General features: G+C 38.3%; 1 protein-coding gene across 3 annotated transcripts; it reads right to left on the bottom strand.

Annotated features, from left to right (window-relative positions):
- Positions 1–4,820: 4,820 nt before the first annotated feature.
- Sec63 (translocation protein Sec63) lies at positions 4,821–26,056 on the bottom strand. 3 transcript variants are annotated; one of them, XM_045727670.2, is made up of 14 exons: positions 25,798–26,049; positions 23,456–23,549; positions 22,704–22,818; positions 21,899–22,004; positions 21,290–21,513; positions 21,036–21,164; positions 20,469–20,656; positions 19,752–19,952; positions 18,666–18,832; positions 17,980–18,149; positions 16,338–16,479; positions 15,177–15,310; positions 14,385–14,582; positions 4,821–11,253 (listed from the first exon to the last, which is right to left on the bottom strand). In XM_045727670.2, the coding sequence occupies exons 1-14, from the start codon at positions 25,919–25,921 to the stop codon at positions 10,957–10,959; spliced, it is 2,289 nt and encodes a 762-aa protein (XP_045583626.1). In that variant the 5' UTR covers positions 25,922–26,049; the 3' UTR covers positions 4,821–10,956. The 3 variants fall into 3 exon arrangements, with proteins under 3 accessions (XP_045583626.1, XP_045583625.1, XP_045583627.1); XM_045727669.2 differs by having other exon boundaries at positions 16,320–16,479; positions 25,798–26,048; XM_045727671.2 differs by lacking the exon at positions 4,821–11,253 and adding an exon at positions 12,573–13,084 and having other exon boundaries at positions 16,320–16,479; positions 25,798–26,056.
- Positions 26,057–26,753: the final 697 nt, after the last annotated feature.

Here is a 26,753-nt window from a genome sequence, read left to right as displayed (position 1 = left end):
GCTTTACTTCCTCCAAGGCACACAAGTCTTTCTGAAGATGGTCTCGGTGCTTGGACCAGTGTTACAGTGGTGAAGAATGTGTAGTGAAGATGTAGCAGGTGTCATCAGAGCCATGTCGGATACAGTATCCCAGCTATATATAGTGTGTGTAATTACCCAAACGCTGTTACAAGATGAAAGCTATGCTTATGGTGTCCTCTGTCTTCTCGGTACTTTCTTATGACTGGAAAGTACTGACCTTTTTGTCATGAAGATTTAAACTATTTGCCTTTTTACATATGTTGTCTAGGTTGCCTGTTTGTAAAGGATGAATGGAAGATAATCTGTAGTGGAGCATAATCTCTTAATCATTCTTTTAGTATCCAAGGTGAGACTCCATTTGGTCAGACTGATAAATGTCTAGTTTCCTGAGCAGTTTTTTTTACTTAAGAAACTTCTAAATATTTTCAGTTTAAAAATCGATATTGTGGCAAGTGTGTGCTGAAAGTTTCATCCTACAGCATGCACACTTTTGAACTGTTCGTTTAGCTTTGCATATATTTCCTTCTCAGTTCCTCCCTCACTATGGGTATGGGTGGGTTGGAGGAGAGTGGTCCTTGAAATTAAGCAATGACTTCTCACACTAAATATCCTCAGGATGTAGAGTGAAAACTGTAATACAGTAGTTACATTTTATTCATAAACAAAATAATTTTTGTGCTCAATTTGCCAATTGCTAACTCCACAACAGTCACACATCCGACTGTCAAACAATGAAGGCAAACTGTGGACCACTGTCAATGCTGTACCAAATTAGCCCATAACATTAGTAATATTTAGAGGTAATACAGACTTTGTAAATCTTTTAGTATTCCTGACAAAATATAGGTAAGAGCAATAAGCACCACATAATCAGCTCAAGAGCTTGCAAACTGAAAGAAATCCACTACGGGCTCACCATAGCCCATGCTACTAGGAACTTTTTGTTCCAGGTAGCGAATATTAAACAACAACATAGTAAACTGAACCTTTTTGGCTCGAGTGATAAAGACTGGGCAGGTATTTAACCATTGCTGGCACTAGATTTTCTCTGGGTGGAATAAAGTATCCAACCTGAAGCTTTAATGAGCCTATAATTTTGCGAATTTTATCTTAGAACCCTTATCAATTCTGCAAATAACTCTTCAAACATCGCTATCATTATAAAAACCACTATGGTATACAATATCATTAAATTCCTCTTCCAATCTCTAATATTGAAACTGCTTTAATCTCAAAAGTTGGTCATATTTTTTTCAACAGCCACTGTGCTCCACTGCAGTACAATGACCTGGCTCCTACTGCTGTACATACACAACAGTATTGCATATTGTAGTCATACTGCACAAACCATTGACAGTTTTCTCTAGACTGCCAAAGGATAATTTTTCATTACCCATATTATAAAACAAAAACATTGTCTGGTTTCTAAATAGAAAATCAGATGCATTACATATGCATCTGATTTCATGTGCATCATGTTTTTTATATTTATCAGGGGCAGAGGTGATGTGAGAAAGAATTGTCTGGTATGTTTATAGTCCCACCACCATACTTCATTACTTGCAAACCATTTAGACTACACTATCCCACTCTGTACAAGCCATCAGATTTTTAAATAGGACACACGTTTTTCCCATTGTAGTTTCATTTTCATTAACTTGTTATATTTTTCCCTTCTTAATTTCAATAATAGTTAGAAGATCTGATGCCATGTGTCTTTTCATCTTCCTAAACAGTGGCATTTTGTACCGATGAGGACCAGTCTTTCGTCGCCTGCTACCTATAAACTATTGAGAAAATACATCAGGACACGAGCCAGCTGTGCTCAAAGTGGGGGACACTGCTAGAACAACGGAATGACACACTGTATAACATCTTAAAACTAGTGGAGCTGTCAAAGGATGCCCACTGTTGAGGTTCAACCTGGTGAGTCATTTGTTGAATAAACCATATTTAATATTTTCATATAGTAACTGACTTTGCCTCTGTGTGACATTTAAAGTCTTGTAAACAGTTTTAACCAAAAAGAACTTCATTCTTATTAACAAAATCTAGATATTATGGAGGAAACATCTGATGAGTTATCAAAAAAAGAACTTAGACTAAAGTTCTTAGACATCTTAGACTAAAGATGACTAAAAAGCTTTTTTTTTATACAGAATATTCAACATGCCCAAGAGATCATTCAGGATTCCAATAAGAAGGCAGAAAAACATGTGAGGGATGTCAATGCAGATGGATTTCCAGATGAATGTAGTGAGGGACAGACAATGCGAAGGAACGATGGAATAGCTAAACTCCCTATTATGAAAATCGGTACATTGTACAAGGTGAGCTGAAAATGTGTGTTTTATATAGACAAAATGCAGTGTTGAGTAACTCTTAATCTTGAACGGGGAGAAAATTTGCTATTCTATTGTACACTTCATTCCAGTATATGGAAGTGATATACAGGATTCGCATGTTATGTTAACAAATGGATGTTAGGAATGTTCGTATAGATTATGATACAGATTATGCAATTTGGCAAGTGCAGAGAAATATTACAGTAATTTATAGTGCCCAGAACATCGGGTTATAATTTTTGGGAACTACCACAAGCTTTGTAGATAGTATTAACCATGTCACCTTATAATGTGATTTAGTTAAGAGGAATGTTCATATCGTACATTTTTTAGGTACAGCATACTTTTATTTAGAAGATCACAATTAGTCTTTCCTGAGCTGTGCATAGCTAACCTAAAGACCATTGAACTACAATAAAGAAATCGGTTTGCAACAGATAACTATCTAAAATTACGATTTCTAACGTTGCTGAGGTTTTTGGTTTCGGGACATTTTAAGCCTCGGTGTAGCCCTACCAGTGATATTCAATTCACAACAGCCATCCCAACAATGAGTGATTTCTAGCTTATTAGGCCATTTTCCTTTTATTTATCTTGACTCGTAAAATCCAAAGACTAATACTTTTAAATAAATGAAGATCAGTTGGAGGCCAGGGGGGGGGGGGTAAAACAAGGAATTTATAACCCAAGCTACAGTATGAAAGAATAGCTGCAATGTAGCATGTTGCTTTCAAGATGAGGTGGCGATTCGTGCAATTTAACAATACTTCTTTAATTTCATATGAAACTACACGTGACAAACTTTTTTGGTCTTCATATTGGTTAGCAAATCTCTCTACTCTTATATTGGTGTCCTGAATGTCTAGGAATTCTTATTCTGTGCCACTGACAGTGCTCATTAGTCTTCCTGTTTTGGCATCTTTTGATAATTACCTAAACATTGTCCTACAATCTTCCTACCAACATATCTCCGGACTCGGCTTGTCCTCTCAAGTTACCATATCACAAAAAATAACACACTAAATTGCCTATACATAATCTAACCAAAGACCCACATATAGAAAATGTGATGGCTTGTCATTTTTTATAGGACATCATATTTTGGTCGTTGGAGATGTTAGTTTAGTCTATTTATTACGCACCCTCCATACCCATCTTGTGGGCGGTAGTGGAAAGGGTTACAGAGGCACATAATGGGCTCAGGGACTGAATCCCACAATTCGTTTAGAGATGTATATATCAAAAATGCAATGTACTATTTGGGAGGACAGGTTGCTGCACCACCACCACTGGGGTGGCAGCAGTGGTGATGGTACAGACAAGTTTCTCACTTTAATACTAAATGAAACGCTTTGCCCGAATCCTGCCCGAAACGCTTTGCGTAATAGTGGCTTTAGGCATTGTATGTACTAGCTCTTATCTATAAAGCCAACAAACTTTGTAAAATCTCTATGTATGTACCTTTGCCTAAATAAAAATTATTATTATTATTATTATTATAAATCACTCCTGTGCAAAGAAATTCAAGAATGTTGGGTGTTGCCTTTTAATAAGACATCAGTATACAGAGGAAAAAGATGAACATAAATATTCATAGTAAGGCAAGAATTTAGCCAAAACTGAAATGAACAACACTTAAAATTTTGACACATTTATTTCAAATTCCAAGCACTCAGACACTCGAAGCCATCAAGCAGTATAAAAATTTGATATCAAATTTGCCATAAAATACTTCACAGCCTCAACCATACAGGTATGGTTGAGATTTTGATGGATCACATGACATTTACAGTCCTGTACATTTGCATTTTTCTAAATCATAATTATTAGATTCTCATTTCTAGTCGGTAAGATCTTCAAATATGGCAAAAATTCTTTAGCTAGTAAAAATGTTACATTTTCACCTGACAAGCCTACACAAATTAATTTGCCTGAATTTTCACGAGGACCACCACCATAGTTTAGTAGCCTCGACAGGGATAGGCTCGTCTAGGGTCCCACCCCGTTATTCCACGCTTGCATTTATAACACAAGTTGTTATAAATAAAGTACTGAATCTGTTGGGCAACTCAAGCAAGAGATTGATAATTTAATAACATGCATTCATTTTTATACTTCACAAAATTCATACAGGTTTTGATATGATTTATATAATACATTAGTGTATTTAGGTTACTGCAAATATACAGTATGTCTCTCCAACAGATGTTGGCTCAAAGCCAGTTCAGATGGTGGGAAAAAATTACAATCCAGTCATACCCTGACCACAGCGATAGGGGTCTGGATTAGCAAGGAAATTTCTGGAAGACCTGGACTTCCAGTGCCAATAAAAGTGAAACAATTTAGTTTCGTTATATTAAGTTTTCTCCCCTTTCATTTTGCTATCTACGCATGAAAATATTCAATGTTTTGTGCTAGTAAAATCACATTGTTGGGAGGAGGGAAAGAAAAAAATCAACAAATCCATTTATTATGGAAAGTAAGTCCCTGAACAATCTGTTGAGACACTACTGTAGTAATTTGGAGAGATTATAATTATTGCACTATATATGGGAAAGGATTTGTGAGAGGGCTGCCAAAACTAAATGAAGTACAACTTGCTTTGCTTGCACATACATAAAGAATAGAGGCTATGCCGACGGCAAGTCACAATAACATGGCCGAAAATTAGATACCCAACCCACACATTGGAAAATAAAGTGATGACATTTTAGTCTGTCCGGGACTATTATAAAGTTGTATCAATAAGGCTATATTCACCACCTGAGCAAACTGTTTAGTTGCCTTCAGATACATAAAAGCATACAATTGTTACTACAAAAAATGTATTTGACTATGCTACATGTATTTAAAATATTTAGTTATTTAATAAATGACAGATTTCATAAATAATTAGGAACACTGAAGAATAAATCAAATAAATTTTAATATACGGTATATATACTGTACACATATAGGCAGCCCTCATAGGGAAGTTGCATTTATGGAATTTTCTCAATCAAAACCATAGAAATTAAACCTGAAAGTCACTTCTGTGGATAAAGGATGCATTCAAGATCACCCATTGGCCAATAGTTTTTCAGTTTGACTTGAATATTCAACTTGCATAAATTCCCCCAATATCCTCCCATGGTGCTATTTTCTGTTCAAATTTTAGTTAAATTACAAACATGTATACAAGCACTCCTGTCATTAACCAGATACCAATATACAAAAATATAAATTAAAACATGTATAAAACAAGAATTGGATGAGGAATTTACAAGATTCAAGTGATGTGGTGTGGGATCGTGCATGAATCGCAGTGGTGTGCTAGGTCAGCACAGGCCACTAGAAGCACGCACATGCACGTACACACACACACGTACGCTCGCGCACACATGCACGCATTCACAGGAAATCACAATGCGATTATATCCGAGAAGGCCATTGGAGTAGGACTGGGAGTGAACCAGCATCTCTTGGGGGTAACTCCAAACGCACGCCTTAACCCATGGACCACAACATGCTAGCATGTTGTTGTGGTCTGTGGTGGAAGGTGCACATCTGGGGATTACCCCCAGACTGCTGGTTAGATCCTCCGTTATGTTCCAGTGACTTTCACGGCAGAGTTTTTTCCATGAGCCAATCCTTATCCAATCCACAACACACAAATTCATCCCCTCACACTCATCAAAAATGAGACAGAAAACAAGCGTACAGTTCGTGCAGCGTTAAGTTATCCTAATCAATACAATGCAATTTTGTGGACAAACTACACCGTACCTAAATTGACCAAAACAGGAATTCCCTAGATAATTACTTGCCAAAAGAAAGTATTAGGTGGAAAATTCTCCAGCTAGTGCAAGGTGACAAATGACCACACAAACCAAAATTTTTGCTGATTTGCAAAGCTATTTGATGTCAAATATAATGTATTCATCTATGTAAAAAAATATTCTCTACAATCACATATACCATTCAGTATATATTTTTGTTTTTTTTTGAAAACCCCTTATTACTGGGAGCTAAACAAATGTCATTGATTACCAGCAGCAAAAACGGTTACAACCAACAGTTAATCGCGTAGAACGCAGACAAATTTCAGATATCTTGTCTAGAGGTATATAAGAACATTATTGTGAGCAGTTAAGCTTCCAAAGGAAGAATTAAGAACAATAGTAGCCTTCTGCAATATTTTTCTTTGTAAATACCTTTAGTAAACTATTATTATAATGGCATATTTTTTAAAAATTACAATTAAATTGAGAACAATGGCACCACATGCATGATGCAACAATATCTCGTATTATCAATTGTTTATTAAAATTGCTTTATTTCTCTTGAGGAGCCATTTTAATTTAATAGTATATATTACCGTAACTGCAAGAGTACAAGGCAACCCGTAACTGTAAGACACGTGCAGAGTACTGTATTGCACATACGGTACTTTGTGCAAAAAGAATGCTTGGCCCGAACTTTGTAAGTGGCCTGTTACCATAATGATTTCCTGGAGTCTGGGGACAGCAAGACTATCGAGGCTTGTCAAGATCCCTCTCGTCTAACTATTGACCATCTCCAGGATGCAACCTCGCCACAATTGACCAACTCTCGGGGACTTATTTACTGCTAGGTGAACAGACATGTCGGATGGAGAGAAAAAATGGTACCCAGACATTGGTCCTGGGTTTTATCCCCAAAGCAGGACATTTTGATTGTGATCTGACTGCAGTGACCATTGCATTACAAAGACCATATTACTGTTCATTTAAAATTCACTATTTAGCACAAACGTTCATGGCTAAATAAATTACCCTTGACTGCAGCTTTTGCCATTACCGAATAGGATGCAAAATTCTTTGGAGTCATGGTAAGATGCCATGTTTTGTTCAACATAGCATCTGTGTAAAAAGGTTCAGTGCACGTAATAATACTTACTCACTCCCGAAGCCTTGCTAATACATTGCCCAAGCACCATTTCCTCTGACCTAATGCCTCTGTTCCCCTAGCAGTGCGTAGGTACTCAGGAGTTAGTCAGTTTGCTGTGGGGTGCATCCTGGTGGGGTCAGTAATTCGGCCTCAATTAAAGCCAAATGTGTGTGAATACACCCTGGCTACCTGTTCCCCGACAGTGAATTATAATATCAAATCACGAACAGATGAAGCAAAACTCTACAACCAGTACTATTACAGTACGATATTTTCATTTTAGATAATGTTTCTCGTACGATGAACAAATCCAAATTCTCATACGATATTTCTTTGCACGAAACTTATTTATTACTTTTAAATGTGTTATTTTAGCAGTTTCGCTTAATTTTGCTAGTTTAATTGTAGAGATCCCTGTCATCAGCATAAAAAGACGTTGGAAGAAATTAAGAATTGTCAAAATAAAAATAATTCATAATCTTGCATTACTGATGTGCATGTAATTGTCTCGAGTGGTTTTTTGCCCGAAATGCTATACGTGCTAGTGGCTTTACAAGAATGTAAATTCAACTTAATTTCTATGTTCTCTGTTAACCCCCTAATGTACCTTCTTGTATATAATTAAATAAATAAATAAAAGTGGGCAATAACACCATTCTCCCCTCTCCCACAACCACCAAAGTACAGACTAACACTACCCAATGACGGGAACAGCAAGTCTGTACTCAGGCTTATTGAGGTCGTCCCCAACCCCCCCGGCCTATAACTGTCCCTCCCCAGGACGCAATCCACAATTGCCTAGGTTCCCGGGGTTCTCATTTTACGGCAAGGTGAATATAAGCATCAGATGAAAGTCATCTCGCTCAACCATTTTTGTCCTGAGATTGAACTTGGGTCCCCCAGTTGCAAGCACATAGGACATCAATCTGATTGTGTTTGCACCACCAAATATCTGCTCCTTTTGCTACATTACATCTCTTTGATTTATAGATGCTGGCATAAAGTGCCTGAAGAATTAATTTTCATTCCTTATAGGGCATCCCTTATATATTTGTGTGCATACACAAACACTGAAGCATGCTTACACATGTGCACAACTGTTATAGTGCTCTAGACGGTATATGCCAAGACAAATATTGCATTATTACGAATATTTAACCATTTATTTTTAATTATTGTAAAGTACAGTATATGTATAATGGTTGTAAATTTTAAAATTGCCAGACCTTTAAAACATGCATCTTGTTGATGCCTCATTTTGGCCAATTTCAATAACAAATTTACTTTACATAAATGAAGAAATTAATGGGCACTATTGTCATGAGGATAACCTTTTTTTCACTTTGTAATCACGTCTCGACTTTGAATACTGTGAGGTGATGCTAGTTATCACCACCACTTTTCATTATTGCAAGTGGTTGTGGTAGCACATTAAGCGTGAGCACAGGCCAAGTCTTGTTTTTCTACAAAATCGACCAATCTGTAAAAATGTGACGAGTAAAAATTAGAACCGTAATACTGAGTATCTCTGAGCCGGGTTTGATTAAGTGGGTTGCTTGGATTCACACATTACTGGTTAAGCAAAACGGTTGGATTTTGTTTAAGGTATCAAATCGCGAGAACGGATTAGATGACTAACAAGTGGTGGTAATGAAACTTCTTTATATGAATTATCTTGCATTTTCTTGAAAGACTCGCCCCAAATGTAGCCAAAAAGATGGGCCGCTTGTACTCTTGCAAATACAGTATCACAGGTTTGGTGTCAAGTTGGTATACATTCTGGCCTAAAAATAGCTTCTTTTTAATGGAGTAAATATTGAAGTCAATATGACTTTTTTTTTATTAATAGATAGCAAATTTGTGGCAATTTTAAAGAAAACAAATGCTGTATAAGAAACACTTCTTCAAACAATTTACAATAACAAAACATAGTAATTTCCCAAAGTTGTATTTTCCCCCCTCCCATTTTCCAATAAAAAATGTATCAAACTGAAATGTAAGACAAGACTTTGCAAATGTTTTAATAGTAAATTAAATTGAAACAAATACAGTATTGCTGAAAAAAACACAAATGTTAAACAAAACAAACCTTGCAAGTCTTCAGCACCCCATGGAAATATTATAATTACATGCCAGACCACTTGCACATACGGTAGTACTACCTGTAACCATTCTCGTGAAAATTGGCTGGCAACTGTAAGTGCCAAACAAGCTGTACAAATCCCCAAGGTTCTTTTCGGTGCAAGGACACGCAAGCAACTGCCGCACGTGGCTAACGTGACACGCGAGCAACTGCCGCACGTGGCTAACGTGACACGCGAGCAACTGCCGCACGTGGCTAACGTGACACGCGAGCAACTGCCGCACGTGGCTAACGTGACACGCGAGCAACTGCCGCACGTGGCTAACGTGACACGCGAGCAACTGCCGCACGTGGCTAACGTGACACGCAAGCAACTGCCGCACGTGGCTAACGTGACACGCGAGCAACTGCCGCACGTGGCTAACGTGACACGCGAGCAACTGCCGCACGTGGCTAACGTGACACGCAAGCAACTGCCGCACGTGGCTAACGTGCGGCTACCATACTGCCCCGGGACTAACATGCAATATACACTTACCCAATAATAATAATAATCTCATGTTGTATCAAGACAAATACCATGAATCCTAAAGTATTCCTCCCTCCCCCCCCACCCCTTCCCTTTTTCCCATCCCCAAAGAGCCTTGGTATTCAATGGAATGACTGCAATGCTAAATAGAAAATATAAATAGTATATAAATAAAACTGCAAAAATCAATATTTACGGAATTTGACACGGGACTCGCCTTCAGCCTTGTTTCGTAAAGCCATCACAAATATGTAGCATAGCGCATGTTATTAAACACTTCTAGTTCGTCTATTTTTGTTTGTTTTCAAGCTGATATTACAAAGGTACTTCCTAAACCTTCTTAAAAGAACTAGGAAGCTCCTACATTACTACATATCTTTAGGCTAAAAAATAAATGCCTCCAAAAACAAGCGATACAAATTTTTTAATGATATGAAAACTTGTACAGTATAAATATATCACAAATTTGAGATTGTATCTAGCCTAAATCCAATATTCCAATGAAAAATAACCTTTCTATGACGAGGAATAATACTAATTAAAAAATACTACCTCTGGGCTATTGGAAATGGACCAATAAAAAACCATCTTTGAAAGTACACACACACTGTTGTGGAGGCAGATCTTGGCAGCGCTTTCCACTCTCGCTACAAAAAAGTCTTGGTTCCACGTACACCTAGTTAAAATTCCTAACTTTACGTGAAAATGCGGCACCTTTCTACAGAACACGTCGAGGACTGTTCAAAAATAGAATTGGCGATATAAGCTTCGGCTTTCGGTCTTCTACGAGAAGACTAGCCAGTCTGACAACTAACGCACAGGAATTCCAGAATATCAAAGGAATAGTGTCTCAAACACCACAATACAAGGTATTGTATTCGTGTATGAAGTGAACCTGAACACGCACTTTATATTGACCATGTTTTAACTTAAAAGATTGAAGCTATGCTGTAGCTTAGCCAACACAAAATATTAACATGATCCATGAGGGATTTTTAAGACAAAAGTGGATGAAATTACTTGGCCTTGAGCTTTCAACAGACCACAAATCTACACACCTCTTACATGTATCATTCTTCATCACTTTCATCAGTGACCTCCTCATCTGTCGTATACTCGGAGTCCTCTCCGTCGTCCTTGCCCACGTCATTCTCGTCGTCATCTTCCTCATCACTTGAACATTCTTGCCACTGTGGGTGTTCTGTGGGAATCTCTCGTGCCTCTTTCACATCTAGTTTGATGTCCTGACTTTGGTCCAGTCCTAAATATGAATCTGAACGCAAGCACACCTGATAAGTGTATATACCTGGCTTTTGTGGCGCTGTGAACTTGAGCTGAACCTCTTCGTGATCCACAAGGTTCGTTATCTGAAAAAAAAAAAAGGTCATGAGAGCGCATAAGAACCTACTTCCAGGCATTTCAAATTTAAAGTAAGTTGCAATGCACACTTATGCGAGTCAAAGCAGCAAATACTTGAAGCTCAGGTCTGCAATGTGCCAACAAACATGTGGGGTGTTTGCTGTACCTAGTAGGAAGACCACCAGCAGAATTAGAGGGGCATTGTTAGTGTCAAAGAGCGAGACTAAGAGGTATATCATGACCTCTATTTGTAATGTAGAATTCTAGTACCACACTTTGTTGTCTAATAGGAATGTTGGCTTGTGAGTAACAATAGCATTACTGAATGGGTAGTCGCTAGGAAACCCTGGCTGATGACTGCTGAAATAGTTAAATTTAAACAAAGAATTATTGTATTTACGTTTATGGCCTCCAACCAATCCTAGGATTTGTTTTTAACATGCACTGCCAATTTACATTTAATTTGCAAGACTAACGCTTTAATACTCATAGCCCTCCTTAACCATTTACCGTGCCTTCACACACATAACATCAATGCAACAAAATGAGAATGGTTGATAGCTACCGTTAACCAGACATCCCCCCCCCCCTCTCTATAGAAATCATTTCGCGTGCGACAGAAACCCGTCACTACTGTAAGTCATCCCTTAAGAGGAGCCGTTCAACCATTCTTTATGTAGATAATCTGCCGCAACATCTAGGAAAAATGTATAGGTAATAAATGAGTGCAATGCAATAGCTAGCAATAGTGTCAATTATGAAGACACTATGCTTACTGTTAATTAGTCATGCTTGATAACTTAGTGTCAGGATTGGTTTAGTCTTCAAAATGACTGATATACAGCCTTGCCAGTCATCTCTCAATCTTAGTCTTTTGCACACCACTGACGTTTGTATGACAGATCTTCAGCAATTCCTCCCACTGTTTTTATCACATTTTATTGTGCTGCACGTTATTCAGTAAGCACAATGAAATATTCTTTCTTTACAATTTCATCCTGTATTTAGAGCTTTGTATATTAAAGAAGTTACTAATTGCATGTATGTCTTATACAAAACAATCATTTAATCTACAAAAGTAACTTAAAAATATAAGTGCATCATTTATTCACAGGACACCTTTCCTCACCCACTATATTGTGCATTATGCACCCATTAACCTTATTTTAAGTTTTACGTTCTGTATTCCTGTTCATTCCAGCCACAGGTGTAACAACTTAATCTTTATATGCTTTGGTTCCAACCATACTGATCTTGATCACAATTGACCTTTACTTATTCAAACTTTTCATTTCACAAGCACGTAATGGGGCAGTGAATTGCAGAATTGTCGCTTAAGACTATTTATTAGTGAACAGGCAATAATCCTTCCATTAATTATTTTAATTCTTTGTTGCAGGTTGTCCAGCATCCTTGTACCAGTCGATATCATCGTGGCCTCGCCTCCAGCCACACGGGAACTTCAGGATAAGTTTACAGATGTGACAGTCCTCGGCCTCGTAACCTTGGGGCAAATCAGGACTGCCCAGCCTCACCGAGATTGGTGGAAGCCCATGTAGAGTTTGATGAACTGAAGGTGGGCATCATCCAGGCATTCAAGTCTGAGCCTCGCCCTTCCACATGAGAAAACCCTACGTCTGCACCTTACTAGGCCTACACTCAAGACTTCCACCATGGGTTGAGCAGGTCCACCATCTCGACCTGGTCAAGGCATTCATCAGGATCTGGTGGACTCGACAGATGCCACCAACACTGCAACATCACTAAGCCAGGTGTTTGGACTGATGCTGTCTGTGGAGTCCTTCAGTTACTGTTCCTGGGTCCCTTTACCCTTGAACACTGTGGCAAGCAGATTAGGAAAGGTAATATTAACCGTTTTGAGTTCTGGCTGATTTACCTGTATTTGGATTCAGCCCAAATTAGTACTGCATCCTGATTGGCCTTGGTTGAATGGGTAGAAGCCATTTGATGTGGTTATAGCCAGTGGAAGCTACAGTTACTTTTGTCAAAAGTAACTGTAGCTTCCACTGGCTATAACCTCATCAAATGGCTTCTACCCATTCAACCAAGGCCAATCAGGATGCAGTACTAATTTGGGCTCAATCCAAATACAGGTAAATCAGCATGAACCCATCACGGCACTACCAACTGTCTGATAAACCTAAGGAGAATAAAGTATATATAGTCATAATGTGGCATCAATAACCTCTTGTATATATTAAAATTTTATTCCACTCCTTGGATCTGGAAGTTCTGAACCTTTTTCAGGCCATTGAAAACCAAGGCAGGTTTATATGGCATGTATGAGAAATAAACGAGGAACAGAAGCTGAAAGTACTGAAAGTTTTTAAAGAATTCAAGTTTGATGTTTGTGAGACGAGGGTAAAAGGCGATGATAAGGAGTGCTTGCCTAGTTGTGTTATAGGTTGTGAGATCCAGCTCTTTGAGTCCTGCCTCATAGCTAATGCATCTAATGAATTTATACTCTAATAAGTTTTAGTATTCTTACTTGCATTAGGTGGAGTACTGGAAAAACAGGAGGTATAAATGTTGTTAGGTTCAATAGCTAGGGGATGAGGTGGGGTTCTTGAGCTGAAACTTGCTCTCTAGCCACAACTAGGTAAGCACTCCTAAATCTCCTTTAATCTTCGTCTTGCAGACATCAAACTTGAAGGAGATTTAGGAGTGCTTACCTAGTTGTGGCTAGAGAGCAAGTTTCAGCTCAAGAACCCCACCTCATCCCCTAGCTATTGAACCTAACAACATTTATACCTCCTGTTTTTCCAGTACTCCACCTAATGCAAGTAAGAATATTAAAACTTAGAAGAGTATAAAATCATTAGATGCATTAGCTATGAGGCAGGAACCCAAGAGTTGGATCTCACTCCCTATAACACAACTAGGCAAGCACTCCTTATCATCGCCTTTTACCCTCGTCTCACAAACATCAAACTTGAATTCTTTAAAAACTTTCAGTACTTTCAGCTTCTGTTCCTTATTTATTCCTCCTACATGCCAATAAAACCATCCGAACCTGCCTAAGTTTTCTGGGGCCTGGCCAGCTGCGGGTCCAAGATCAATGATGAAGATAAGTTCCCCCAGTCCTAGCATGCAAATAAAAATTTTCTATGGCTCCCACCTGATAAGGTGCCGTGATAAGCATGTGCTTCTTGCGGTCACAAACGTACGTCCACCAGTACTCTTGCTTGTCGTCGGGGAAGTAGGGACAATGCACTGCGTGAGACATCCTAGATTTGCCTTCAAGTGCCTTCTCCCTCTTTGTCAGACCTTTCTGAAACTTCTCCCATTCTGCATCGTCGTCAACACTGTTTGCATGCTGCAAAAATAAAAATTGAATTATCAAATATGATATGATTTTGGTTTTACAAAAAAAAGTCATTTACGTATCCAGTTACAAAGCATATGCATCTTTCCTCAATAATGGTAGCTTTTGTCTGCATTTAATAAGCAACTTACAAGCTTTGAAACATCATAATCCATGGTTATCATTGTTAAAAGACAACATCATAGTGCTTTAGAGCTCATCAACTGTTCAATAAATGCACACTAAGCTGCCATAGTCAATATAAGTGTCCCAGTCTTAAAAGAACATTTTATATATTGCCAGTAGGATTCTAATACCTGTATTGACCTTAGGACAAACTTTTAAAATTTAATGTCTAACAAAAGCAACACCCAAAACACTATTCTATTGTGGTAGAGCATATATAAGGCTGAGTGGCTGCATACATTTGTTTTATAAAGAACCTTTTCAATTTCAGCACCTTCCATTTTAAAAATTGTTTAGAGCTTGAACCTCACTTCCACATAAGGCCTGACCAAACAGTATTTGCTGTAGGAGCACTATCTGAAATTCCAATCCAATGATTTGGGACTTTACAAAATTTATGATACATCAACATAAACTCGCCTTATCTTCTCTGTGAGATTCAGTATCCGCTTCTTCGGCAACTGATTCATCTGAATGTGAGGCAGATTCATCCTCATCTGTATCCTGATCGGCTTTCTCGTCAACCACCTCCACACGCTCCGGTTGTGATCCAGCTGTTGGTATAATACGAAGCTATTTTAGTTCACAGGGCCTAAGCTTGAGTTTTGTTCTTTGTAGGATATATAACAATACCAGAAAAGAATAACAAATCGTAGCCAGTTTGCTTTCATATGTGACAAAATGATGGCAAATCTTCAACTCAAATGCCCATTACATGCTTGTGTAGCACAAATGAAAACAAAGTCCTAGTGAGTGGGAACCAAGTCATGGGGTTTGTGGGAGGAGAATATGTCACTGGCTCTGACTACTGTCTGGCAATTAAAAGCATCGAGGTAAACAAAATTCCCTTCAAGGAAAGTTCTGATTAGCTCAAAAAGTTACTTTGCTAAACTTGCTAATTACAAAAATTTATTTAGTGATAAGGGAAAAATATCTAAATGAGAAAAACTTAGTGTTTGCTATTATGCTTAAATCAAGCAGTACGGAAGCAAAACAGAAATAGAGAGGGAAGTTGGGGGATGGTAAAGCAGGAAAAAGCAAAGGATAAGAATACAGTCGAGGAAACTGCTAAAGGCCTATCAGCCCACGTTTTATCACATTATCCAATAACTTGTTCAGCAAATCTTTTACCCTATTTCCGAACCCTTATATGCCCAGGCCTTTACTGAACGTAAACAAATTTGAATACGATATCTCGTGTTCTTTTTGATGGGTAGATAGGATACTTGTTAGATCCAGCAAGAATCTAATAAAGAAAATGAAAACTTATGAAGACAGAAATACCAATCAATGAAAATGACAACATAGAGAGTTGGAAAAACATGACGGTTTTAGTGGTAGTGCAGCATTTAAATGAAACTTAATATGGCATTCACAGATAGGAACAAATTTTGCTCTTCAATAGAGCTTTTTATCATTACTATACACATCAAACTGCATAAGCAAAACTCAAAACAAAAAAAAACAAAAAAAAAAAGAAGTAAACCCTCCTTCCTCAGTACTGTAAATGACTTAACACACAAGACCCAAATAGAAACAGAAAAAATAAGGGGGGAAACAGACCAATTTTAACTTTCTTACTCCTCTCTTTCTTTTCCTCAAGATGTTCATCTTCTTTTTTATTTGTCGATTGCTGATGCTGCTTTTTCTTTTGTGGCTGCGATTTGGACTTGGACTTCCCTCCCTTCTTAGGTTGCGGCTTCTTCCAACCAGATTTTTTGGCCTGAACAACAGATTCATTGTAAAATTAATACGAACATTATGAATAATAATAATAATTAACAGGAAAAAGCACTAAGCCAATATGACTATACAGCACATAAAGAGCTGTATGGGGACAGGATAGGAACCGGGATATGGGGGGACAGGAGAGGAACCGGGATAATGGGGGGACAGGAGAGGAACCGGGATATGGGGGGGACAGGATAGGAACCGGGATATGGGGGGACAGGATAGGAATTGGGATATGGGGGGACAGGATAGGAACCGGGATATGGGGGGACAGGATAGGAACCGGGATATGGGGGGACAGGATAGGAACCGGGATATGGGGGGACAGGATAGGAACCGGGATATGGGGGGACAGGATAGGAACCGGGATATGGGGGTACAGGAGAGGAACTGGGATAGGAGCCGAGATACAAGAATGCCAACCTGCAAGAAGCAAGATCGTTGCTGCGCCATCCGGGCCAAGTGGTCGAGAACATTGTGAAATTAAATCTCGACATAAAACACAGTGCCTACTTTATGTTTGCTTCACAGTTGCAAGATTTATTCCTTACACACTTACGGCGCTGTCTCTCTCTCCTGTACTCTCATCTATTGAGTAATTTTTACCAGTATCCTCATCAGTTTTCTAACAAAACTAAATCAATCAACAACAACTTTTTCAATCTTACATTTTAACAACTTTTTGAACTCCACATCTTTAAACAACATTTTTGCTCTATGTTAAATCTATTATCATACATGTTATTCCAAATGCTTTTTATTTGCTGCACTCGATTTTCTCTCTCACACACACACACACACACACACACACACACACACACACACACACACACACACACACACACACACACACACACACACACACACACACACAGGAACAATGAGAAATAGGAGAACATATACTACACACAACCTATAAATTATGTGAGAAACCTTTAAAGAATTCTGATAAAGAAAGACATCTAGGGGTGGTTCTAGATAGAAAACTATCACCCGAGGACCACATAAAGAACAGCGTGCAAGGGGCCTATGCTACACTTTCAAACTTCAGAATTGCTTTTAAATACATGGATGGCAAAATACTAAAGAAAATATTCACGACTTTTGTTAGACCATACCTGTAAAAGACCATACCCATACCTCCATTTTACATCACCATTATACCACTTCCTACTTTCATGAAGGGGAAGGTATTCATCAAACTTGACCTACCAAAGAAAACAACATGCTTACACAAAATGATAAACAAACCATTGTCTTAAAATGTCCCAAAGAACAATGCATCTACCTACCATACTACTTGTGTAAAGGAGGAAATGTAGATGTTTATCTCTCAGAATGTTTGGTAATATGTTTATTGTTTGTGATGTGTGTCTATGTATGTATTAACACGATGTACTGAACGGGGGTGAGAATTGCTTGAGCTACCTCATCCCTTTGTGTGTATTTTACCTCAATAAACTTATTTCAATTTCATGCATCTACCACTTACAGCAGCAGCTGCAGCAAGAGCTTCTTCATCTTTCTCTTGCCCTTCAGGCTTGTGCTCGGTATCGTGTAGGGTCTGCTCAAAGACCTCCCCAAGTGCCCGTCGCCGCAGATTCACCGTGACGGTCACTATAGCTCCCGCCGTAAACACACCACTGTCATCATCATCGACCACTGTCAAAACAATATTGCACTGAGCAGTTTATTACATCAGCCACTCAGTTGTATTCAAATGAAGAATTATACAGTACAGTACTGTATTACAATAATTACTTTTAGTACTGTAGTGCTAAACAAAGCAAATTATAAGATAAAATATTATTGTGTACAGTAACAGCAACATCCAATTAGCAGCCATAAAAATAGTCCTGTAATCTTTACATTATCTTAATGCTACAATGATCTTATAATAATAATGCTATACCCAAGAAGTTGCAATAAGACAGTATAACCCCAAAATGAGTGCACTTGGATGAACAATCCTATTTAAGTGATTAGTTTAAAGTGTAAATTCTTTAGTCCTAGAGTTAACAGACTGTGGACTGTACGGAGACTATGTGATGTCAGTGGAGATTATTTAAAAGACATTCTTGAAAATACAGTAGTTACATTACCCGTGGCTTAAAATTTAATTATAAATATTCAGTGAAGATTAAAGACAAAAGTAGTCATTCCATTATGTAATCTTACCTTCATAATTGACATTCATTTCAACTTTTGGCATCTTCCTACAAACTAGCATAACATCGCTGAACTCTTCCTCCGAGAGAGAGCGTAAAACGTGATGCCTCTCAGTTGAAGAAAGAGTTAAAAGTTGGTCAATGGTCTTCACCGGTCGGCGTTTGCTCACAAAATGCCTGTCAACGAAACCAGTATAAATTTAAAACCTTTATTGAAGATGTTCCTAAGTATTACATAATGTAGCACAATTTTGGTTCATGGGCAATAAGGGCCTCGTGGCTTGGTGGATAGCGTGCAGGATTCGTAATTCTGTGGCGCGGGTTCGATTCCCGCACGAGGCAGAAACAAATGGGCAAAGTTTCTTTCACCCTGAATGCCCCTGTTACCTAGCAGTAAATAGGTACCTGGGAGTTAGTCAGCTGTCACTTCCTGGGGGTGGAGGCCTGGTCGAGGACCGGGCCGCGGGGACACTAAAGCCCCGAAATCATCTCAAGATAACCTCAAGATAACCTCAAGATTGATAAGTTTCAGATTGTCTACTCCTTCAAAGTACTGTACAGTACTGTATAGTCAATTCTTATTAGTCCTGCAAACTTTGATCCGACCTTTACCTTAAGACGGTTTTGGAAAATGTCTTGAAGGCACAAAAAAAAAAAGCTGCCGACTCCTTATCTAGAGCTGTGACACGTTGTTTTGTAAGTTTTGGCAGCAGCCTCCAGACACCTTCACGACACCTACCCTAAGCTGTCTTAGACAAAGTTCAGCGCAACGTTTGAAGGGAATATAGGCACTTTTCTGTCCTTTTGGAGGCATAAGCAATCAGAAAATACACCAGGAACCTCAAAAAAAATATAGATTTTTAGTGTTATCTTCATATGACAATACAGTACTTCTTAAATCTAATTTTCAAATCTAATTTTCAAATCTAATTTTCAAATCTAATTTTCAAATCTAATTTTCAATTCTGCCAAACACCTAAACAAATAAAACCCAGTTTTACCCTTAACCCTAATTATTAGTATTTGTTTGTTGTTGCTTTGGTTGATCTGTGCCTACAATTCAAAATTGTAATTTTGAATTACAAGACTCCCTTACCTAAGGGAGTCTTCAGTGACATGGGGCAGCTGAAGAAGAGGGTTCTTGGAGTCCCAGAGCGCCTGCACGATGTGCGGGGAAAGTTTCATACACGCCTCAATGGTGTCCAGAGATGGAAGGCGCGAGATGCGGCCAGCATGGGCCAACATTATCAGTTGCGACACGCAGGTCACCATCTCCTGAATTAATATGGGACAACACCTGCAGAAAAAAAAAATAGCAAGACTCCTTGTAACTTCGATAATAATAATAATCCACCTCATAAGTGTATGCCCAACTAGTCATGTTCCTCTGCAAAAACAAATTTCTGTTTAAAAAGTACACTTTTCTGTTATTTGTCTTTTGTACACCGAAATGCTGTTCATATCTTGTGGGTTTACACAATAAACATTCACTTTACCCACTTTGTAACAACTTTAACTTGCTAAGTCCATTGTATGACAAAAATATTATTATCATTATTACTATTATCATCATCATTGAGGAATACCAAGTACTGAACCTTAGGTATAGATCTTATTAATGTAATCAAACTTGGAAGATTCATCACATGATCTATTGCCATCGCAAAATCAACATTAATGTTAAGACCTTGCAATCACCTGTAAAACAAATCAACAGCTAATTTGTACAATTAAAACTTGAAGCTCCCAAAGAATGCTAGTTAATAGGCACTGATGACCAACTTTCACTCACAAATATAAACCAGATACTGACTTGACAATATACAAACGATCCTGATCCAGTGTCAAATCTGGTAGCTTCATACGAGAAAGGTGCGCGTGCAGAAGAGAGCGTGCCTTCATAGAGTATGCAAAGCACAGAGGACGTTCCTTGTTCTTCTCACCAAGATTTGGCAGCTGTTTAATTAACTGAGGCAGTTCTATGTTGTCTGTTGGACGCTCCTGCAAGTTGAAATAAATTAAAAAGGGCAAAAAAAAAAAAAATATCCAGTATTAAAAAGTATTGGTATTCCTATATTGGCATTTAAGTACAAATTAAGTGCTAATGATGACATTTAAATCACATGAAGCTCAATAATAGAAAGTTAAACCTAACTGTGCTGCTTAGATAACTTCTTAAATCATTATTTAAACAAGTAATTTCAAAAAGGAAACAACGGCCTTTATGATGATTGTATTTGTATCATTCTAATCAGTTCTGTAATTACACAAACGTTCTCAAATTCAAACTAATAATGCTCAACAAAAGCCGACCGCCAAAAGTAACCCACGGCCAAGACGCCCAGCAGTGGTGCACACTACCAGCTGGTCAATAACTTACGACAATCTCGGGATTATGTCCTTTCTCAAATTCAAGCGACGCAGCAAGGACCATCAGTGCCCGCTTGAACACCATGTGTGGAGTCTTATGGAAGAAGTAGTAATATAGTTGCGTTGTGTCAAGCAGAACCTGAAAATTACTTCTGCATGTTTTCAACAAATTAAGAACAAATCAAACTGCTGCACCGAATTAAACACTTGTTCCATATCGACAAATACCACATCAAGAACATAATCGCAATGGCAAAGCAATACCTGATCATTAGAAAACTTGGAAGACCTGTACCACCATATGGCAACAACTGTAGGTAGAGCGATCATGAACACAAGCCCATACAGCCCAAGCACCCATAAAGAATTTTCCTTCTCAACAATCCAAGAAGGAAGAGCAATTCCAAAATGCATGGCTCCAGGGCCATCTGGGTGACCGTAGCGCTCATAGTTTCGTCTGGCATCATCATCCGTCAGCGCCAAGTAAGCTGCAAAGAAAATGGGAAGTGAAGGAACAGAAGACTGGTGGATTAACATTAACATGCACGAAGAAGGGAGGTGCAAAAAAGCAGTGTGATTAGATATGAAAGACTGGCAGAGCCCAAAGTACAACATGATTCAAAGCATAACAAAAGATTTATTCGGGGCTAATGTAAGCTGAAGTTTTACAAAATACATATTGTAAAGTAGTATAATTTTATACTAGAGAATGGAAGATTCTCCTGCACAACAACACTAGATTATGCAGCTAAAGAAAAACTATACTGTATGTACAACAATTCAACTTGAATTTTGTGAATCCTATGTTCCTTTTGCAGAGGACTACGGTATCAATACGTCACAACTGACTCTACTTCAAAGAACAATGTTTACCTTTATTCAGCCTCATAAACTTGCGTTCATCGCCCGTGGGTTTATCTGGATGGTATATGAGCGACTGCTTTCTATACGCTTTTTTGATCTCGGCAATAGATGTTCCCTAAGAAAGAGGATTAGAGTATATAATATGTACTGTATTTATATTTTGTATATATAATTACAAATTATTTTTGTGTGATATAATGTTTAAATTACTTGCATATTACAGTACAAGAAATAACTTTAAACCTCAATAGGTCTACTTTATGTATATACATTAATAAAGTACTCAAATACAGTATGCAACTTATATGTACTACAGTATATGCAATTTAATACAATGAACTCCCAGTACTCCAAATCTTAAAATGATCCAAGCAAACTCCAATCCCGTTATGACCATCTGTACTTCATTTATGTCAATTAGGTGTATCTATATACCTTTGTGACGTCTAATAATTGTCCTTTTCATGTCATTTTGGTTCCAAAATACAGTATACAACCACAATAATTGGTTAAAACAAATAACCCAACCCCACACACATGAAAATGAACAACGTCTCAGCTTGCTAATGGTTGGGATGGACTGAAATGTCATTCCCATTTCATTTCACATATACAGTACCTATAGATGATCTAGAATTTTATTTAATCAAATATACAGTACTGTATATGTTTGTTAGCCAAAAGCGGCAACAAATAAAAATCTATGGTTAATCCAAATCTCTCTAGATGTTCCATTACAGGTCTAATCTCACTAAGTTTGGATAACATAGGAGTTCACTTTTATCAGTACATGTTGCTTAATAAATTAACTAACCACGCCAACCCCAAGGATATCGTAAGGGTCAAAATTTGCATATTCATAATCAAATTGTTGTAACTTGTACACGAGGATGGCCATCAGTGCCCATCCCGCCAAGATTAAGAAACGCCTGAAAAACAAAAAAACAAAAGATACATTAAAAGCATGCAACCGAATTATAGTAAGTAATTAGATTGTATAGGCTATTATAAAATAACAATGAGAATGCAACAACCGATACATAACCATAAAGTGAATTGTCGGCGCAGCATTGGTAATGGTGTACCTAATAACAACATGCGTGATGTTGTTATACAACATCACGCATGTGATGTGTGTGTATGATATACCTGCCTTATAAAATGTGATATACCTACCTTATAAAAAATATTACAATTTTGAACAATGTATATTTTCAATGTAATATAGCCACTGAATACATATATATTAAATATACTATTATTAACAATTATTATTATTAATTGTCATCCACACTTCCATGGAAATAAACATTTCATTCACCTGGGAGGTTCGAGTCTCCAAGAGGCCAGGTGAATGAATTATTATTAAAAAAACCTCATTCACTAAATAAAAATTAAGGCTCTTTTCTGTGCTTACACATACAGTACAATGCAAATATTGTACAATCCTCTATTGTAATGAAGTTATAAACACAATATAGTCATCCAGTGTTTGCTTCAGGCTAACCAACTAACCAATGACACCCCCCCCCCCAAATGTTGTACAATTTAGGCTACAGTACTTACTGAGTAGTTTTGCGAAGCCCTTTCCATTTTTCGGGCTTCTTAAGCCTAGAGAGCTTTCTTTGGAATACCTCGCATCGATCTTTTTCTTGCTCTTCTGCAGCAGAAAGAAAAGGAGTTGGAAATACTGTACTATATGTAAAAACCCACTGCATAAAATTAACACTTTAAGCATTAATAATCCACCTCACACACACCAAAAGAAACTGAAGTGACAATGTTGGGTCCATCCTGGACCTTTATCGAATCGTATCAAGGAAGAAGGGAGACAATCAATATAAAGCAAGAGGAGAAACTGAGGTGAAAGGAGAGGTGGCAAAAAATAACTTATTTGCCTAGTCTTAATCCCCTTAATGTTATAGGAATCAATAGCTTTTTTCTTGCCTAACTGCTCCTGTTGTCATAAAGGATGCCTAAATCATGCTCATCTCAGAACACTAGAGATGAATCAATCGTAAAAGAAATCAAATTTTTACATACCAATAGATTGACAATGTTCTATTTCAAGGAATATACAGGTACTTATTGCTGGACTTTTCAAAACAGATATCACAGGCATTGAGAAAATATTGAAGGTATACAACGAGATCTAATCCACATCCATAAATACCTCATACACACTGAATTGGGTTCAATCCCATCATGCCCGAAACGCTTTGCGTAATAGTGGCTTTAGGCATTGTATGTACTAGCTCTACCTATAAGTCAACCAATCCTTGTAAAAATTTATTGTATGTATGTACCTTACCTAAATAAAATTGTATTGTATTGTATACAGCTTGAATATTTACTCATATATACATCACATTCTTATTTTTTATTTATTTATATATATAAGAGTTCTTACATTCTTGTACAGCCACTAGCATGCATAGCATTTTGGGCAGGTCCATAATCCTAATTTTCCCCGGAATGCGACCTGCCAAATCATTTAACAAGGTACCCATTCACTGCTGGGTGAACAGCAGCTACAGCTTCGTGTCCTGGCCAGAAACCAGACCAAAGCGCTCACAAAGCGGCGGGCGAGTGTCTTACCACTGCGCCACAGGGACTACTTATCACCCCTCTTGTAATCTTATCATTCATAGGTATTTCTTACCATACAGTATTTAAAAAAAACCTAAGATGGAAGAGGGAAATGTTTCCTACGCTCATTTTCATAAAAAGTTGCTAGAACCTAACATAAATAATAAGTTCCATCAGGCTAAGTGAGATAAGCAGTTTTCTTGGTTCAAATGTAACAGCATATGAGCAACATGGCAATTGCTACCTGTGGTGTTTTGGGTGTGTGATGAATGACTGGTGGAGGTATACCTGGAGCATACCTGCAGAGGGTTTCGGGAGTTCTTTTACGCCCCCCCAAGCCCAGCCTGTTTATTTTATATTAATAAATACTGAACAGTGGGCCTGGCTAGCTGGGCCAAGTGTCCTCGGCCAGGGCATTTACGCCCCAACTTACTAAACCTGAACGTTTTTCCTCGAGCTTGGCAGCTGTGTTTACATTTATTAAACAGTTTACGAACTCCAAAAGTGCTATGAGGTTGTCTATAACAACCATAACCCTGGGTTGTGAAGCGTCCAAGCTCGTAAGTTGTTTAATAAATACAGACTGAAACGGCCCTGATCGAAGAGAGATGGACAGGTCTCCTTAAGTGGACACGTACAGACGTGACGAACGCTGTCTCTGCACACCACTCACACAGGCAGTGTCGGCACATGCATTGCACTGAACTACAATGACAAATATGAATGATAAGCATCATCATCTGTTCCGAACATGACTACCCAATATGACAATGACAGTTACACTTCCAATAGTATTTTTATTAAACTACTAATTAAGCACAGAAAGAAGACCAAGTAATACATGGTAAAGACAGAGCAGAATCTCGTATATGAATGCAAATAGGAATGATTAGAGTAGAAATAAGGGATATAAGAATAAGGAGTAGACAAGATAACGAGATAAAGACAGATTTAGAGCTACAGCGAGGGTTAAGAATGAAAGAGAGAAGAGGGGCAGGTAGACACGGAAGTAGAGACGAAGATAGAAGTAGAAGACGGAAGTAGAAGTAGACGTAAGAGGGGGGGGAGAGAGGGGGCGTGATCCACCAGTACTGACAGCAGCTGGTGTTCTACACCTGGCTACCGGGAGTCCCGTTACACCCCCTTTACACCCTGTCACACGCCCCCTACACCTTCCCCACACCCCTAAATACCCCCAACACACCCCTAACCCCCATCCAATCCCCCCCAAAACCCCCCTAACAACAACCCCACCACCCCAAGACCCCGTCCCCCCAAAAAAATCCCAACCTCAAAACCCGTGAAACAAACCGCCTTACCTTCACCCTCGACAGCCGGCCAGAAGTAAAACGTACACGGCAGCAATGCCAGGCCCAAGAAACTGGTGAGGAAGTAGAAGAAAGTGGAGCCAGACTCGTCATACTCAAATTTCATGCCAGCCATCGCGAATTCCACCTCACTCGAGGTCTTGAGAGACCAAATGAGCGTCTGAGAGCCTCCGGGCTCTGTGTCTCGCCTTATACTGGCTCATTAACGCCGCTAAGCCAAAGGGGATATTTACTGTCTCAAAGACTGGAAATGGTATATATTTTATGGATATTATTTAAGGAATAGATCAGTTAATTCTCCCAAAAATGTGTGTGTGTGTGTTGGAAGGGATTGATGTACGATAATAAAAAATTAATTTTGGCATACGATATTTACCTATCCGGGGGGGAAAATAACGTACTATATAATATTTTTTTGGACATTAAATTGAAAAGTTTAAATAAATTCTTTGTTTAGGTCTTCTAATTAATTTAAGGTGTTTTTATTTTAATATACAGTATCTGGGGGTATATGTACATATATATATATATTTATATATGACACGTAGCAAGAATTCATTATCTAACATATACACATGTTAGGGGTCTGGTAGCTGAGTGGACAGCGCGCGGGACTCGTAATCCTGTGGCCCGGGTTCGATTCCCGGCGCCGGCAGGGACAAATGGGCAGAGTTTCTATCACCCTGATGCACCTGTTACCTAGCAGTAAAAAGGAACCTGGGGGACAGCTGTTTCGGGCTGCTTCCTGGGTGTGTGTGTATAAGTGAAAAAAAATTAGTTAGTAGTTAGTAACAGTTGATTGATTGACAGTTGAGAGGCGATCACATACCCGTGAAAAAGCAGAGCTCAACCCCGCAAGCACAACTTGGTGAATACACATTTACATATATCCTTGAAGATATAATAATATATACTATATTGGAGATATACTCCAATATGCTTTATCT

Source organism: Procambarus clarkii, chromosome 80 (assembly GCF_040958095.1).
Source record: "Procambarus clarkii isolate CNS0578487 chromosome 80, FALCON_Pclarkii_2.0, whole genome shotgun sequence".
In the NCBI taxonomy this organism is placed as follows: domain Eukaryota; kingdom Metazoa; phylum Arthropoda; class Malacostraca; order Decapoda; family Cambaridae; genus Procambarus; species Procambarus clarkii.
Note: the sequence above shows the minus strand (reverse complement) of the source record. Positions and strands in the feature narration are given on the sequence as shown.

Coding starts and splice junctions, on each gene's coding strand:
- Sec63 (XM_045727669.2), bottom strand. CDS start 25,921: ATGGCTGGCATGAAATTTGAGTATGACGAGTCTGGCTCCACTTTCTTC. Junction 20,657..21,035: donor GACATAATCCCGAGATTGTC/GTAAGTTATTGA, acceptor TTCAACTTGCAG/GAGCGTCCAACAGACAACAT. Junction 18,150..18,665: donor AATGAATGTCAATTATGAAG/GTAAGATTACAT, acceptor TTGTTTTGACAG/TGGTCGATGATGATGACAGT.